This window comes from Stigmatopora argus, chromosome 2 (genome assembly GCF_051989625.1).
Source record: "Stigmatopora argus isolate UIUO_Sarg chromosome 2, RoL_Sarg_1.0, whole genome shotgun sequence".
In the NCBI taxonomy this organism is placed as follows: Eukaryota; Metazoa; Chordata; class Actinopteri; order Syngnathiformes; family Syngnathidae; genus Stigmatopora; species Stigmatopora argus.
The window spans coordinates 14,435,060-14,454,175 of NC_135388.1; the positions used below are offsets into that span (position 1 = coordinate 14,435,060).

A 19,116-nucleotide genomic window follows, 5' to 3' on the forward strand; every position below is an offset into this window, starting at 1 on the left:
GGGTGTCATTTTCCCTCTTGAGGGCTGCTACCCTCAGAAAGAAGGCAACTCAGGGACAATATGAGTCACCCAATTAAAGTTGTGTTGGCCTTGCAATTCCTCAAGGGATTGCCTTGTGGCAGTTTAATTAACAAAGTCCCTTATCTTAATTTTGCAGGATCAAAATGTATCCAACCAGCGGTTTTCTTAGAAAAGCATTCCCTGTTAATATTGTTGCATTCTTTGTAATCCTGCAAATTATTTCTTCTATACCACTTGGATGAACTGGTGATCTAGTAGCTAGCACATCGGACTCACAATTCTGAGATCAAGGGTTCAATCCCCAGTGGGGTACAACCTTCCCATTTGGAGTTTACTCTGGTTTCCTCCCACATCCCAAAAGCATGCACAGTATGCTGGAGTTGACTCCGGGATAGAAGCGGGGGGACACCCTGAGTCAGTGGCCAGCCCACCATAGGGCACGAAGAGACGGACAAACATTCACGCTCACACTCAAACCAAGGGGCAATTTAGAGTGTCCAATAGGCTTACCATGCATGTTTTTGGAATCTGGGAGGGAAAAAAACCTTACAACAGATAAACATGAAAAAATGCCCTGCTGTCTTTGGACAGAGGACAGATGGCAATGGAGTGGCCTGGGTCCAAGAAGTGACGCTGTTCTCTGTCCAGCCATAGGACAATTTAGAGTATTTAACCACCTTACCGTGCATGCTTTTGGGATGTACTAGGATTACATATATTTTTCATAGGGACCAATTGCAAGAGTTTTATTTGGTGAATATAAGCTACTATGTTTTTATGAAGAGACTATGAATTCATTTAAAATTCTAAGATGGGCAAAATTGTTATTTTCAAGTGAATTAGAATTATAGACGCAAGTTATTTCATCATTGTCACTAAATATTGTGTTAAGGGACAAGTCAGAAAGACAGACAGATGGAGAAAAGAGTAAAAACCTAAATAGTGACTACTAGTGACCTAGTAGAAACAATAATGGCAAAGATTAATAGCTCAAGAAGTAAGAGTCTGAGCAATCTATCAATTGTTCTCAAGACTGCAGAGCCTCAGAATTTGAGAGTGGTTCCTATGGCTGAATAAAAATCATGGTGTGAGCTTACAAGGCAAATGGCAAATGCTCAGAAGTTACCCCCACTGCCAGCCACAGAAAAAAATACATAACAGAGGTTTGCCAAGCATCATCCACTGAAACCCCCAACCCCCATCACCCTAACCCACACACAAGCACAAAACTTGAAAGAAATGCTCAAGACTGGACATTAACCTTCATGGAATGCAATAGCAACAATAGAATTTTAAACATCTTTGTGTATTTCTGAAAAAGTAGACTAATCCATCTTAAGCTTCCATAATGAGAGAGAAAGATTCCTAAGACTGTGATATCTTCCATCCCTTCACCCCACAAGATTTTAGGCTTTCTGCAGGATTCAAGTAGCTTAGCCATAAATCTCCTCACTGCTGTGTGATACCACCATATCCTCTAAGAGAGGGGTGACCACACAATCTGGCACGTGTGTGGGTACACAATTTGGCTATGAGGGGTGCATGTTGCAAATTGAGAGTTGCTGAAGGTTTTCATTTTTCACCACCAGGAAACTAACTGCCAAAGTCGCCATGAATCTGGCCAACGGCAAGCCAAGGACAGGCCACAGACGGCTGAGAAGATGAGGAGAACTAACAGATGAAGGGCTCAGAGACAAATCCTCTGTCCAATGGAAGAAACATGAGCATCTGGATGCTGTTTTTGAGAAGTTGATTTTCTTTCTTATCCATTCGACAAAGCATTTCTGCAGCGTTTTTCAAATGATTGTCAAAAGAGTCAGAGTTAAACGTAACTGGATTCCAAAAATATAATTGTAATGAAAAAAAAAAATTAAAATATGACAGTAGTTGAGGCTGTATTTCTGTGACAGCGATAGCATTGACACACTTGAAAATCAGGAGTAAAAAAAGAACTCAATAAATCATGTTTTAATCTGACAGATGCAATAAAATCTCGTAAAACCTTGACACCTCAATATGGTACCCGTTTAAAGCAATGTTTTTAAACTGACTAATTATGATGCTCTCTTCGCAGATGTTTAACCATTAACATAGAGACAATGACTTCAGCAAGAATCACGCATTAACAAGGTCCTTTCTACATACGAATGGAAGAAAAGTTCAATGAATGGAAATTAAATGTACAAATGTAAATTTGTCCTGTGTGTGAGTTATACTGGAAATAATTGTATTACAATTATGATTTTTCCTTTGGACTGTACGTATGTGCTTTTATCAAACAGGTAGCGCTACAGGACAGGTATTTATACAGCAAAATTCCAATTTTAAAAACACTACGCTGTTTTATCTTTATTGGCTTATGTGTAAGGCATGAGAGGACTGGCAGCATAATTGTTTTGCTATGTGGATTCTGTCTTTCATATACGCATCTTTGTCACAGTATAAAGCTGTGTGGCACTCTAAATCCAACAATTCCTTAATGTGATTGTTCCCTGTCACATCTGGCCTAGCAAGGTCCCTAGAAAACATATTACCTATTACATACAATACCGATACAATTGAGAGCTGCCCTGCCTCAAAGGTTTCTTTACACATTTTATGTTTCTGTTTTCTGTTTCACAATGTTGGTTTCGCAAATGTTTTGCATTCACATACTACATATTGGCATTAATTAAACTTCAACTCTCCAGTTAACAATCTATTTTATTTTAATAATCTACTGAAGAAGAGGGTACCCCAACAATTGACAGAAAATAAATGTATTTCACGGAGTTGATGTAGTGTTTAAGCTGTGATAAAGGTTAGAGGTCAACTGTATATAAAGTAGGTTCTATCGAACACCCCTACCGCCGCTTTGTGATGCACAAATTTAATGAGATCTTGAGGCCCTTCTTCCAGGCAATTTAAGAAAGCTTAACCCAAGTTAAAACCAGTTCATTTATTTACTATGTTATTTTTGACAAAACATTTTCTTTCCATCATTAAGTCTAAAATTCAGATGTAGCCGACTGGTCAAAATGTACACAATCCTCTAAAACACTGATGACAGTCTCCATGATTCTCACATTTACTTCAAGCCTGGAACATCAAACTAGGCAGTTGGCTGATTACTGGTTTGAAGGTTAACAGAGGTTTCAAAAAGTCACGGTATCAGAAATGAGATGCTGAGATGTTTGCTGAGATTTGCAATACCAGATAATGAGCTTTTTGTCGGAGTCTGCACTTTGCAATGTGATTGGCTGCTTTTAAGACTTTTGACAAGGGGGTCAAGGGGATGCTTTAAAGTTAACAAATAAAGTTGCTTAACAGCAGATAATGGAGGTTGGGGATTAGTTACACTGAGCACAGACTGTAAAGAAGAACTGGACAAAGTGCGAATGACGTTATTTATAGCGATCGCTGGTTCTTATTTGAATCTTAATTCAGGGCACCACTATGATAGACTCCATAGTTTCTTCCACATTTGTGAAACAAATTCTGGGTATTTGGGCGGCACACATTCTCTACGTTCGTCTATGGGCAGAAGCCCCAAGTGGGTGAATAGGAAACATTTTGAGAGACAACCAAAACGTAAATGATCCCTGCCCCTCATTTTTTTTAGAGTTAGATTAACACTTAACTATTGTGGGGGTTATATTTGTAGTAGTATGTAGAACAGTGATCAGAAATCTACATAGGACCACATAACTTTCCTTTTAAAAAACAGCTCCCTGATGTTGGCAAGTATTTGTAAATTAATATGAATTAGAAGTAATATTCAATAATTCATTCTCAACACTGTGCCCATTCCAGCAGACTTTAGGCAAAAGGCAGGCTGTACCCTAAACTGGTCACCTGCCAGTTGTAGGTCACACAGAGAGACAGAAAACCATTTACATGGGGAATCGATCGCACGATGCCCACACCAAAGTCAGGCAAACGTAAATTAATTTTAAAAAAAAGTTTATGGCTCTCTCGGTCAAAAAGGTTCCCGACCCCTGCTTTAAAACAACCTTTACAGCAAATAATCTGATAAATGTTGTGACGCTACATTTAAACATGTCATCAACATTACTGTTCACTGCACATCTATTCAATATATGCATGTTTCTTAACCTAATAGACTGCATATTGACACACGTAAATACTATTCGCAAGGCATGACCTTTGTCTTATTGAAGCTATTTACTGGAAAAGAACAGGGTGTGGGGGAGTGGAATCATTCACAATGGCCACAAGTAACTGAAGAGTTGATTTCCTTGCACTTGCTCAGCCACACATGACACTGTCTTCCCTTGCTCTATAGAGGAAGTGCTTGTTTTGGCACGGCTCCCCCTCTCAAACATGCTTTTAAAAGAAAGCCAGAGGCAGTTTGATTATCATCCGCCGATCACGGCTAATTATGATTCTCTGTTACAGTCACGGAGCCTCTCTCTACCAACTCCTCCTACCCCACCCCCTCTCTCTCATCATTTCCTTGAAGACTGCTATCAGTGGATAACATCTCACTAAACCAGTATTGCCTGTGTGTGATAGTGTCTTGACCAGTCAGTTAGTACAGAGGCAAGCAAAACACTTCGGTCACACCGCTGAAGCAAGACAATCCAGTATTCACATCTGTTGAAAGCATATTACAGCAATAATTAATCAGTAATTATAACTAGCGGAAAAACCCGGCATCTGATAAACCTAAGCTTAATTAATACATTGCAACCAATTTTGCAGGGCTAATTAATCAATTCTGAAAATGAGCAATGATGTGAAGATCTTCAGATTATAAGAAATAGGTCTACAAAAAACACAGAAATCTGCTAAGTTAAATGGGTTTCAGGGGTCTCAGATTAGATCTTCACGTTTGCCTAGCGTTGGCACATAACCTTGACGCCGACATGACCTCTAATGCTCCACCAATGGGAGCATCGCATTGGCACATCAAATTGGCGCCGACACAACCGTCTCACGTTGGCACAACACTGTGTTCACAACACTCACTGCCTTGAGCACCGCTACATCAACCAATGCGAGCCTAGCGTTGTCACATCACTGTGGTACCAGCACTTTAGCATTGCTTTAGTTATAATTTTCTTTTTACTCTTTTTAAGAGCGCAAACAACGATCATGTGCATCACTCGCACTGCACTGTCATTAATCATGCTTCACGACTTTTGTGGTCGTGAAGTCTAACAGACATAACTTGCATAGGTCGTAAGTAGACAACTGTAGAATATTAATATATAAGAAGTAATACATTTCAAATTTACGGAATTTATTTAATAGGTTATTTTAGGATCACCTCGGCAAACAAGAATTAAAATGTGTCAGGGGGGCGCGTGTACGTGATGTCAAAATAACTGAAAGAAAATCATGGTAGTCGGTAAAGCTGAAAGTGCTCCCTTCTGTTCTACTCAAATAGTTATGCATGTACCTTCTTGGCTAATTTTGTATACATAAAATGCAGCTCATGTTGCTATTTCTTCAAGTCATCATTACTTTGCTTTTCAGCAACTTTCAAGCAAGTTTAAAAAAATATTTGAATTGTACTTGAACAGTAGAATACCTCATATGAAGATATGAAGATGGACCTCTTTCAAATGATTACTGATATTGCCACTTAACAAGAAAAACACTTGCACTATATACTGGAAAATATATTCATTGGAATGTACCCCTCATCTTCATCCTCAACAGCACTTCTACACATTAGTCTCCTGGTTTCAAACCCCAGCACGCACACACATACCCGCACGCACCATGATAAAATCATGTTATTGGCTAAACAGAGACAGCTGCAGCAAGTTAACTGTCTAATCTAACATCAAGCAATTTCCCTAAACAAGGAGTGAAAGTCATGGAGGGAATGGGTGAAAGCACAAAAGAGGAGAAAAATACAATGGGAGCACAGTGAAGAATGAAAAGCAGGTTATAGACTTGTAGCACTCGTTTGTTTCATTGGAGCATGGAGGCAGCAGTATCTTATTGAAGGATCCCATGTGTATTCATTACATTACAAAGAATCTTGGAATAAGGGGCTAGGGTTTGCAGTTGAATGCAGACGAATCGCAAGAGCATTCATACTGAGGCAAATTTTATAGGTTACAATAGTATTTCCCATGAGGCGCCACTTGTCATATGTTCTATTTCTTATGGGTTCATCACGGAGAGTTTAATGGGAACACTCAAAATGGTGAACATACAGAGCTTTTTAATTGACTAATTCTATTTGCAGGCGGCTCGGTGTACAAGTTATTGGCGAGTTTGCCTCACATTTCGGGGATCAAGGGTTCAACCCCAGGTTCGGACCTTCCTGTGGGGAGTTTGCATGTTCTCCCAGGCATGGGTTTTCTCCGGGTACTCTGGTTTCCTCCCATATCTTTCGACATGCTGGTTGAACATTCTAAATGCATAGATTGTTGTCCATCGCCTTGTGCCCTGCGATTGGCTGGCCACCAATCCAGGGTGTTCCCCGCCTGGTTCCCATAGTTGGCTGGGATAGACTCCAGCAAACCCGCGGCCCTTGTGAGGATAAGCGGTACGGAAAATGAATAATTCAATTTGCAAAAGGACAGTTGTTTCATTTAATTGTAAAACCAATAGAAGTACAAAAATATATCTGGTCAGGCATGACTGTTTAACTCCAAGGTTGCACATATTGTCATTGTCCTTCCGCAAAGGACGAAAAAGTCCTTCTGTTACTTGAATAAAAAAGGACGGTTCAAAATGAACAAATAAAATAAATAAATAAAAATCTGCTGGCCACCAATTCAGAGGCTCCCTGCCTGGTACCCAATAGTTGACTGGGATAGGCTCCAGCACCCCCAAAATCCTTGTGAGGATAAGCAGTACGGAAAATGAAAAATGAGGATTTAATAAAGTTCCATACAATGGTGTACTGTAGTTTAGAATCCCATTAGTAATATTACAATTGGCGATAATGACGAGTCAATTTCTCTGGGAATATCTATTTTGGTAAGCAGATAATGACCTACACTGAGGAACTGAGGTAGCTATTGTGGTTTGCACACCACTTGAGCTATTTAGGATGCATTTTTACCCTGATTTCTCAGGCACTTCCAAACATACTGTAATCTTGCAATCTAGCTACGGTGAGGAAGGCTACAAAAAAACTCATCTCGGGAGGTATTGTTCAACACATGTCGTGTGTAATTTGCCTGGCCCTAGTGCTTGGAATAATTATTCATATTTCATCACCACATCACAGCAGCACATCGCTTCCAACTTGCTAAGTTATTTTCCATGTTCTATTATCAAAATTTCAGGGACGCGCATTCAAGAGCTGAGAGACTAAATGGAGAGGCTAGAATAGTTTGGCTTATAAAAACATAATGGGCTTGTCGTCTTTGATCAAAAGAATACGTAAAAAAAATGCTCACATCACACACTGGTAGAAAAAAAGGTTCTGAATAGGGAGAACAAAGGAAATGTATGCATATAATGTAGAGCGTACAATCAGAGTTTGGTATCAAATTGTTCTTATATACTAGTCGTTCCATTTATTTGGAGGCCAACATGCGACATATGCAGTAAAATTAAAAATAGTTCATTAGGTTGAAAAATTGTTTAAATATGTTAAACAATATGCACATTCAATATATTTTAGGAATCTTTTTTTAATAAATTGGAGCCAAGTTTTTTGCATTAGTACATTGATGTTAAATAAGTGATACCATTATCCATGAATAATAAGTTCCAAAGAAAATACCAGTACCTGATATGGAAATTTCTACAGGGATGTCTTAACTTTTAGATTCCCTGTGTAAAAAGGACACCAAAATATTGGTGACCTTTTATGTGGGGAACAGAAGGGAAAGTAAGTATGGTTGAACATGAAAATAAGTATTTTGAATACAGGTAGCACGTAAACAGACAGATGAAAAAAAATTAAACTCAATGAAATTTTGTTTGTTCTTGATATTTGTTTTAATGGAACAGTAAATTTAAAAAAAGATTAGATTCAACGTGATTATATATTACAAAAAAAGCCAATTTCCATGTTGCATGAAACGCCATTTTGTGGGGGTATATATAAATTTTTAATGGATGTTTTTTAATATAATCATTTGATTATTTTTTGTCTGTGAATGTGGAAATATCTTAATCTATCCCAAATGGTATTTAAAATGTAGCTGCACCCCCCATATGACTGTGAATGTCGATGGGTTACGGGTTATTAAGAACCAGGGAACCCTTCAATGTAAGCGTAGGTTAAAATAAATAAATAAAAATAACCAAATCACAAGCTTACCTTGTTCCAACGGAGGTGGTCTAACACCTGTAGCCTTCAACTTGAGTGCTTCCTTTGCAGACATGTCACAACAGGAGCCTTTGTTGGTGTCTTGGTCACTGTCAGCCTGGTCACTGTCACCATGACCACTGTCTCTAAGGCTTGCTCGTTCTGGGTCTTTGAATGTCGAGCTACTGCAGAAGGACACCCAACAAAATACTGTTAGCACAGCAATAATGCTACTGAAGGTGTTGGGGCCCTAATATTTTTTTTAACCCATGGACAGTATTGGTGATGTTATAGTGCTGTGGTTGAACTACCAGTACAAATAAAAGTTCAGAGCATTTGCAGAACCAAACACTTACCTTTGAACAAACTGCTGTCTGCTTCCCATGTAATTAGGATCAGTGGGGAAACTGTCCGTCTGGGAAGGAAAGAGGGGGGAAAAAGGTTTGAACTGGAAACTACCAACTCCAAGATCCCCAGTAGAATAATTATACAGGAAAGTGGTGCAACAGGCCAGACTAGATAACTAGAATAATGAACATTTAAGCTCCTCTTAATTCATACCCATGTAGACAGGGTGAACTAGTAATGACAAACTACCTCACTTTGGAGAACACTGGATGTACCAGGCATTATAACGCCACTAAAATGGCTAAAGTAGTCCTAATTTACACAATATATATTCCAAAAAAGAAAAACATTGGCGACAACCTGATTTTTCACCATGTTTTCTATACATTGTTTATACATTGTGTGGATACAGTTGTGGGTGGTCAGTACCAGCATGTATCCTGTGCAGGGCTAAACACTAAATAAAGCAATGACCTACATTTACAGGCTAAATCCTAAAATTTGTTCAATTAAATGAATTTATTCCCAATGGTCTATTCTATTCACTTATTGCCTCTCTTGACTGCAGTGTATCTGGTTTGTTTCCAGTTTCCAGTTCATTTTAGATTCTTTGACAGTGAGATTTTGACCTCCTTTCATGTTCACATGTCAAGCTAATTACACCTGTGTGTCCTAAGAAATAATATGATTTACCAATGAAATTAAAACTACATTAACAGGGGAACTGTTTCTTTAACCAATCAGAAGTCAAATTAGTCCTCACAAGGCTCTTAACGACAGCAGCACTATCCAGTCCTCAGATTGTTAAGTGCAGTACTGACAGCCAATTTTGACAGGTAAATGCATATGAAGTGATGTGCACACATTGCCTTTAACAATCTAAGTATTGTATATGTATTAGAACTCTTAATTAGGATGTCCTTGAGATGTGTGTGGAACATTTATGTGTTGCTATATTGTATGTTTACGATTTAGGTTTTCTATAATTGTGACTTGATGATGGTGCCATTAAATGAGGGATTAATGGGTAGTTAAATCAGCTATAAATCCCTTACAAACACCCAAGCAAATGCTGATCAGGCATGAAACAACAATCAATAGGATGAACAAAAAAAATGAATAAACCATGAAATTTGCCCTTACTGCATCCTTTAACCGTTTCTCATTGAAGAGAAAAAAACATGGAGTAACTATAAACTCTATGAACTTTTTGAACTGCGCTCATTCTCTTTATAATTAATTACAGGTAAGAGTTCTATGTGAGTGTTTTTAATCAAATCAATTCATACAAAAGGTCACGGCTATCCTGCAGCGCTGGCTGGCCTTTCAAGAAATACCAGTCACCCATATTATGAATCAAAACAAAGTTTAAAAGCAATCAAAAATTGCAGTGGAGAGAGAAGTGCAAGAAATGATAGCATTTGGGTCAAATGCTCACCATTTTCAAAAATTACCTATCGTAACACATATTATAATCATCTGAAAATATTGTCCTTCTCATTGTGCCCTGTGATTGGCTGTCTACCAACCTCAGTGAGGATAAGCAGTACGAAAGATGAATACATATCTGAAAACATTAGTGAATATCCAGTTTCTTTTTTACACGCACATTTTGGCTCACAGTCAATTTAGCATTTAAATCTCTGCTCTTTCATAGCTCTGTAGGAAAGTGTTTGAAGGTCAGAGAGGGACTTCACTACATTGAACTTTCGGCACTCACACTTTCACTTGCTCTCACACCTTTATCACTATGCTTAACATCCCATTCCTCTGCAGGCATCGTTTGAAGAAATCATTCTGAAAATATCAAGGAATGGAAGAATTGATGTTTGATGTTGGTAGTGAAATGATAACGGTGTGAATTTTTGAAAAAGAAAAAAAGAGATGTATCTGTGTTGCCATCATTTCATCCTTGGACATGCTTTTCAACCTGAATCTGATACAGATGAATGCACTTCACCAGTAATTAGTAATCTGTAACTGCAGCAACATTAACTAAAAAAAAACAAATAAACAATTTGTCACTGATTGACAAGCTCTTTCTCGCTAATCAGTCTTTGTATTCGGTCTCTTAATATTTGTTTCTCTAAGACTTTTACCGTGAGGAAACTCTTTTCAATTCTTTGATCAATACCATGTTTACAATGATTCCAGAAAATGATGCAGGAAAAATAAATGCTAAATACATGTCAATAGTTATATATCTTAGAAAAATATATTTGTAGTCATGCATCAGTAGAATTTGGCTTGTTTGCAGCCATGGTTGAAAACCGCAAAAGTGAGTCACTTTTAAACATGTTTGTTTTTTTTGTGTATACAACAAGGGCACAGGGGTCAGATGGATACTGAATACAGTGAGGCTTAGTAAGTGTAAAAAGCTGCACTCTCTTCTCTATTCCCATTGAGGCCCTATGACTGTCCAAGCAGACAGAGGAACGATTGAGACAAATGGGACAAGCACATCAGACTGTTACTTTACTCTCAGGCCATGTCGCTGCATTTTGTTCATTTTCACAGGTCCTGTGTATGCACAGGTGTTCCTGTGAGTGTGTCAGTTGAAATTGTCAAAGAAATGGTCAGTGAAAAGAGAGAACAGCAGTTTCTCTTTTACACATAATAGGACTGTGATCGTTGATTCAAAGGAAAAGGTATCTATACACCCACTATCTGCACGTCCAGGGTATGATACATTGTCAGTTAGCCAGATAGAAAGCTTCAGTGAGAGAGCGGGAATGAAAGAGGTTGCTTCAACCAAGGGGACATTTGTTTATTCCTTTTGGAAAACTCTGAAGGAAAACAAGCGAGCAAGCCAATACAGAACAACTTGGTAAAGGATAAAACACAAAGAAATTGAGGTTAGCAGAAATCAACCACATCGGTGGCTCGGGGAAGAAACACAACCTGAAAGGATAATAAATGATTTAAGGAAAGCGGGGATTGGGGACACAGGACAATAGCAATTAGACTTTATTTATTGCCTGGTGACTTCAGAGCAATTGTAAGTGATCAAATCAAATTAGCAGGTTGTATGCTTCTTCTCAAAGATAAATGTCTAATCAGTCAATGTGCTTAAGTGAACCAAAATGTGTCAGTGTACTGTCTACTTTCTGCCTCCCACACACTGCCGAAAAAAAACTAATTCTCCGGTAAGGACGACCAAAAGGACAACAATTCCGCCAATGTTCCTGAGAAGGGTAAGCCGGATTTAATTTATAGATCCTGAAGAAAACTTGCTTGAGCGTCAAAACACGTATGGTATTTCTGTTTACCAACTAACACATTCGAGAATATATGAATATGTTTTTGTAGTTTAAAATCGATGTAATTAAACAGTGACTGCCATCGGTATTCGATGCGGGCAGGCATGGGCTTGATTCCCGATGGTGGCAGTATGATTGTGAGTGCGAATGATTGTTTGTCTCTCTGTGTGCCCTACAGCTGACTGGCGACCAATCTAGGTTGTAGTCTAGCTTTCGCCCCAGGATGCATGGTACGGAAGATGACTGACTGACTGCCATCATTATTAAACAACACAACGTCTGTACTGATTAATTTAAGCATAAAACATAGCACTTTAAAGGATAAAGTATTGTTGTGAGAACCCACTTTTTGGCTTTAAAATCTAGACGAAATAGTCATTGTTATTAGCCCATTCATGCGTACAGTAAAAGTTGACACACTTAACCACACATTGACCTGTTAACACAATTATAAATTTTTAAGGATATTGAAATTATCCAGACCTAAGCGAACTTTATCTTTTTATATTTTCAGCAACATTCATAGCACCACGTGACACATTTTAGATGAATTCCAAATTAATTAAGCAGGTTTACTACTACAGACTGTAAATGATTTAGAGGAATAGGTTTAATGAAAGCCTTTATTCTATGATAAATTACTTTGCTGGTGACAGTTAAAAGCAAAATGGTTACTAATGTATAGTAACTACCTATTTTTGCTATTGCAAGGACTGATCTTATTTTTTATTTTTGTGGGGGTGCATCTTTATTCTTTGTAAAAACATTTGTCATTTAACTTTGGAGACTAAATTACCTATCAAGTATATGGAAATAAAACACTTAAGGGATAAACAGAAATGAATCGTTGAGTCGGTCAACAAAGCCTGTCATTACTCTCTGGAGAATCAACTTGTGTAGAAATAATGAAACCAAAAGCCCCAGAGAGTGAATACCCTTGAACTAATTCTCTATTCTTTCCCCTTCTGTATACTTCCTGCTCCCATTCATGCAAGACAAACACATAAAGAAAATATAATGGGCTGCTTTTATGTCCAGCCCCCCAATAAAAAAATTAAAAAAATCACGTGCTCAACTAAAATCTCCAATAAACAAAATGGCTGTAAAGTCTCAATTTAGTAAATAGTCCTTCAAACAATACTGTTTACCAGACATAACATGTCTTAACTCCCTTGCATGTATTCACTGGATAAATAATAAATCACGGAGATCTGCTCTGAAAACAAAACAACAAAAAACTTAATCTTGACATCAACTTAAGCTTGCATGGCACTGCTCAAATGAAAACACAAGTTGTTTTCAGCGTTTTTTTGTGCTTTGACTGCACAAAACCCCACACATCAAATTCATAATCATTTTTAAAAAGAAATTGGCTGACACATTTGTTATCATTATGTACATTTGACTAAAACAGAGGAACTGTTTTGATCCATTTTCAATCAAGTTTCTTAACTTGGGCACAATCTGACACAGATGTGAGTAGACCTTTTATCTCGCGGGCCACAGAGTATCCTACAATTTAGCAAAGGGTCAAGGCCAGGAACACAGAGATGGTGTCTTTGTGTTAACTAATATGAATAAATAGGTATAGAAACTCACTTATTTTGAATAAGGTCACTGTTGTGGTTTAGTCTTTTTCACCAGTGCAACCAAGTCAGAAATAGGTTTTTCTGGGCCAATTTGCAAGATAGATTTGAAGCACTGCTCATATAATATGGGTCCTTTTTTGACATTGATTATGTTCATGATGATGTATGTCTCCTCACATAGTAGGTGTTGCATTGCCACTTTTGGACTGTAGCAACCTGAGTATTCAGTTCCTATAACTAGTCTTTGCTAGGAACCCGTGTTTACACAATAGTAGGGCACCTGATGTGAACTTGTAATCTGTGCCAATGACGCATGATTTACTCGCTGCATACATAGCAAAATAACCCCCCGCGACCCTTGTGAGGATAAAGTGGTTTAGAAAATGAATGAACGAACATATACCACACTCACATAACATGTAGAGCCTTCTAGATTATAGTATGGACTATGTTTCAGTTCAAGGTGACCTGCGTTGCATATTCAGTATTTGTGTTGGGTCAATACTGATGAAGTACTCAGCTAATAGGAAATGCAAGGAAGACAGGGTTTCACTTCTGCTCTCTAAAACAAGATTCAAGGGCCAAGGAGGCTTTGTAGTGCCAGCGTTAGACGGCCTGTTCTATTCTGACTCTTAAGTGTACGCATGGTGCATTAAGAGTCCGTCAAACCAGCTTTAGGATTAATCAGCAAGCCCATAGAAGAAACAATCAAGTATAATCTCTGGCTGTAAACCCCAGTGATCTCGTGAAATTCACAAATTTTGTCATTTAAAGACAAATGGACTGCCTCTTTTGTAATCATGAGGCACCCAGCCCACCCACACTACCACTTATGCCTCTCCACCTGGGAGTACATGGACTCAAGATGTCAGTGTGACACATTGCTGGAAATGTGTGAGGGAGCTGTTTTACCTCACTAAGCTGGACAGGAAAGAAAGAAGAGTGAGTCGTGGTAAGGGGAAAAAGGTACAGCAATAGGCAATTTCTTTCATCTCCGCAGTGTTGGGAGCTTATAAATAGCAAGATCTGCTCAGTGTTAACATTGAGCCAGTGCGTCTATTGTGGTACTTTATTCATTAAGACAGTGTGCAAAGATCAATATGGCAGACATATACACACTGCACTGTTGACAAGATAATCTCATCGTTATGAATTTGGCGCGGGTTGTCAGTAACATGAGCAATTGTAACGGTTATTAGCAAAGACAAGTGCTTGGAGAGAAAGATAAAAGGCTGAAAGTAGCGCTTACAATTGAAGTTTTTTTTCTTTGCACCAAAGCTCATAGCAAAATATAATAAAATGCTGCAATCCACTACAAAATATAGAATAATCAATAGGAAAAAGAACATCCTAGGAATTTACAGGGACGTTAAGGCCTAAAAAAATAATTCTCTACCAGATACAACCCCAATTGGGAACCAATTGAGTGCATCAGGGTAATGCAATAGAAAATGATGATACATAAATCACATTTTCATACTCTATTAACCTTCACCATCATTTCTTATATTTATGTACTGCATAGTAGCAGGGGAAAAAAGAAGGTTGTGAATCCTTAAAAAGCTACTACCATCAGTGCTTTTATTTTGGCAACACCATATTGGAGTGATGACTCAGTTGCCGTTGTTGCCATATGACACAAGTCACAGAAAGTACAGTGCTTGTCATTTTCTTTCCTACACACACACACACACATGGGGGTTGAGACATGGGACTTGCATTTCAAACTAGACTCCAGGAAACATAGTAAACTATGGGATCACTATCCCACCCCTTAAAAACTCACAGCACGCACACACACACAAACACACACAAGCGCACACATACATTTTTCTATTGACAGTGTTTGAACACTACATTTCTGGGTTAACTACAACACAAAGCAAATGTGATGATAGTCACGTGTTTTACGTGGGCAAAAACATCTGTTTTACAACCCTGTTTTGATGTGTACTTTGCTGAAATTAGAGCAAATGAGATTGTTTTCATGGTAGAGTATATCCATTCAATCAATTAATCACATTACTGATGTAGCAGAAGAAGTGCTTAGCAATAAAAGACAAGGACAGAGACCGGCATAAATCATTTCCCTTCAACTAATGAGAAAGAAGGTGAGAACAGATTCACATAATTCCTGCCTTCAAGCTGCATGGTGGTTCTGTAGCACATATCTATGGAGAAAATTGTAGCTATCTCACATTGGACCAATGCCAAAGAGCTAGGGAATGAGATCTACTTTGTTTGACTTTGAGAGTCCCTAATTTACTCGTTGCAGCTATAGCTACTCAAACAATATTTGACCTGTTTTAGCATGCATACCCAACTAAGCATGCATACCCAACTAAAGTCATACACATTAGGCTGGAGTGAGACCTAAGGCAAGCGATCCCTTGTAAAGTTAATAAGTAAATAAAGGAAAAGTGAACAGTGAAACAAAATCATGATGTCTTATTTGGGGAAGAGTATAGACTGTATTTCTCTCTGAAACCAAATATAATAAGCCAAACATCAATGACTTGGAGGCCGAGTGTGTCAATATAATAAGTGCTCCAGTTATAAGCATTGGCTCAAGTGTGCTTTGAATGTTTTTTATTTCTACCTCGAAAATGAATTTTCAAAAATGTCTGAGTATTGTTCTTTTGAGTGCTCCATCAGCCATCATGCTCACTGGTCTGAACAATTCAGGAAAACAATCAGGGAACAGAAAAAAACATCTAACATCATCTTATGCAATGACAAAGGCTTACGGGATGTCATCAAGATTCAAACTAAAATCAGTTTGTTTCAGATACATTAAGGTACAGTAAAATTACAGTAAACTTAAAGTATAGTATGTTAGATAACTCTGAAAACAAACGTATTTAAAATCGGCAACATACTAACATCACACCACTCCTTATGTGAGTACCTGCCCACTTTGTCCTTTACGTGTACTCACCACCAGCAACGTCAGGTCTTTTAACTTTTGTTCAATGACACATCCACGCATCAAGAGCCAATCAGAGCAGAATTCAAATTCAAATATTAACTATTGAAATAATTCAGTCCCCGCACAATTCAAATTAGCAGTAAAAAGTAAAAGAGAAAAGAAAAAGGACAACTGAAATAAGTAACACTCTATTTGTAGAGATGAATTAAACCAATGTTTATTTATTTTTGCTTTTTTGGTCAGAGGAGCTCATAAAAAGAGATAACAGATAAATTAGTTTGTGCACAGTAATACTAGCAATATTTTAACCCCAAAACCTTTAGTAGAGTAATCGCTCAATCTCAGTGAAGTTTTTTTTCCAGAGAATCAACATAACATGAGAAATATGTTTTTGTTTTTAAAACAATGAATAATTTACTTTAAAACTAAAATATTATTATTATTATAATAAATATATAATAAATATGTATATAAAATACAAGTGCATGAAAATAGGTAAATGTTATCATAATCACACTTCCTCGGTGGTTATGAACATGTGCACAGTGTGACAACAAAGCGGACTTTTAAACAGCTGCCAAGTCTGTTCTGAATGTGTATTTAGTTTTTCCAGGTAAAATAAACACACACACACGGACTTTTCATTCTATCCCATCCCACCGGAGGCTCTAGAGGAGAGCGCCTATCTAAAGATGAAGGGGGAAAGAAAAATTAAATAAAGACTGTTTTTTTTCTTCTAATCCAGTGGTCTCTCAAGTGTGGGAGCAATTTCAATATAATATATGGCAGTGGATGTGATAAGACACAGCCCTGTTATGCACATCAGTGTGGTGCGTGCTTTAGTGCATGTGTGCTTTTCTCAGCGGAAGGGTGTTTCAAGGTTTGGACAAATGCAAGATTGTCACGCTCATAAAAGAGAAGAGGCTCTGGCTCGAAAGGACTAAATCCTATGCTTGGAATACACAATGAAATTACACCCACCCACCCACACACATAAATCTGCCTGAATTATGGCGGCAGAGACCGTTCCTGGAAGAATTCATTTTAAACTCCAGCAACAGCGTTGGTATGCATATGCACAAGTATAACACAACCAATATTCTCAAATTTTAATGTCTTTTTAGAGGGTTATATCTAGCACTCATTTCAAAACGGCTTGATCATTACATGATGTGTATGATTCAAGTAATGTAGAATTGTATGAATTTCAAATATCTGTACTAATCTTGTACTGGCATTTTGCTCAGGGTGTAATAATTAGAAGTACATTTATCTTAGAACATGAGCTCTTCTGAAAAGGCAAAGGAGAACTAACCCTTAATTTCACAGCAGAATACTGCCACCTGAAGGCAGGGTTTACTGCATTTTGTGGCTGCTCTTACAGACCATTTCGTCTTTGCACAAAGTGTCCCAGATTACGATAGTATCCCAGAATATAACCAGCGCCTGTGTATGATTAATAGAAATAAAAATAATTTATCCATCTGATGAGATAATTTAGCGACCACTGAACAATCTTTGTAGAAGCTTGACAAAAATGGCAGCAACCTTTCCAAAAACTGCAACGTGCCTAAACCTAGCAAAGTAAAATCAAATCATAAAAAACTGTATTGGACACAATGAATATGCCTACTCTTGAGTGACCGGAATCTCTCTGACCATTGAGGGATTCCGCAACAGACTGTGTCTAACCTTCACCCTGCACTAAGTAATTCCCTTCAACGCCTTAAGCAGTATTAGGAATCATTAGTGTGTATCATTCATCTACTTACACCAGGAATTCTCCTTGCAAATAAAATTAAACTGTCTCAGCTGGTCGCTGGCCCAGTAGTGACAACGATAAGGCCATTGGGGCTCTGTTGATAATTTCATGTTATTCCACGCTTATAGCAATAAAGCAAGCAGTACCTCTCAGCCAGCATTCCGCTCTAAAACATGATGAGGAACCAGGAGGAGAATTGCAGGCACTTTGCAGGCTTTTGGGCTAATAGTAGGCATGCAGGTGCATGTGCACGCAATCACATTAGTTGCTCTTGTTCAACAGAATGTGCAGGCAACATGCAATTTCAATTCACACATTTTTTCTGTTCTCGTTTGGTCTCTTTCACTAGCATCTGCAGTGACAGATGGTCTAAGGGGCACGAGAATCAATGAAGGAGGGATTTTGTCTTTGTTTCCTGACATATTTCCTCTATTGCCACTTTGCTCTGACTCCGGTTACTTACTGTCCACATAAAGCGAGAATGATGGCAGGGTGGAGATGAAAATGATATGCTTCTGTACAGCTTCTGAAGAAACTTAATGCCTCGAGGCATCTCTCTATATATTGGTTTCTCTTGAATAATACAATAGAGCACCCTACATGGCTCACACTTTCAGGGGACCCACTTAAAACTTAGCTGTGTTGCTTCTGCTAGATTTTTTTCAAGACAGGAGGGCACACAATATGTGTACGTTCGGAACAGTAATGTGGAATAATTTAATATTTGAAAAGACACAAACAGAAATTACCCTGTTCCTCTGATTAGGAAGTCCTACTAACGCTCATTGCGCTGACCTTTGCCCTTTGCAGCTGGTTTATAATAGAAGCATGGTTGAGAGTGAGAACAACAGACAGTGGCTTTCCTCCCTAGTGGGAATGTGTCACATTTGATCAGAGTCATCATCACAGAAATGCCCAGCTAATAAAGGGGGTACGAAGGACAACAGACATCTTAATTAAGGCCCAAATAATATTGG

General features: G+C 38.2%; 1 protein-coding gene across 1 annotated transcript in view; it reads right to left on the reverse strand.

Moving 5' to 3' along the window:
- Positions 1 to 19,116, reverse strand: part of LOC144066863 (protocadherin-17-like) — a 42,264-nt gene that overhangs the window by 17,948 nt on the left and 5,200 nt on the right. Inside the window, exons 3-4 of the mRNA XM_077590255.1 lie at positions 8,608 to 8,666; positions 8,264 to 8,436 (exon numbers count right to left, since the gene is read on the reverse strand). Coding sequence (XP_077446381.1) covers positions 8,264 to 8,436; positions 8,608 to 8,666 — 232 coding nt within the window. The remainder of the gene's footprint in view (positions 1 to 8,263; positions 8,437 to 8,607; positions 8,667 to 19,116) is intronic.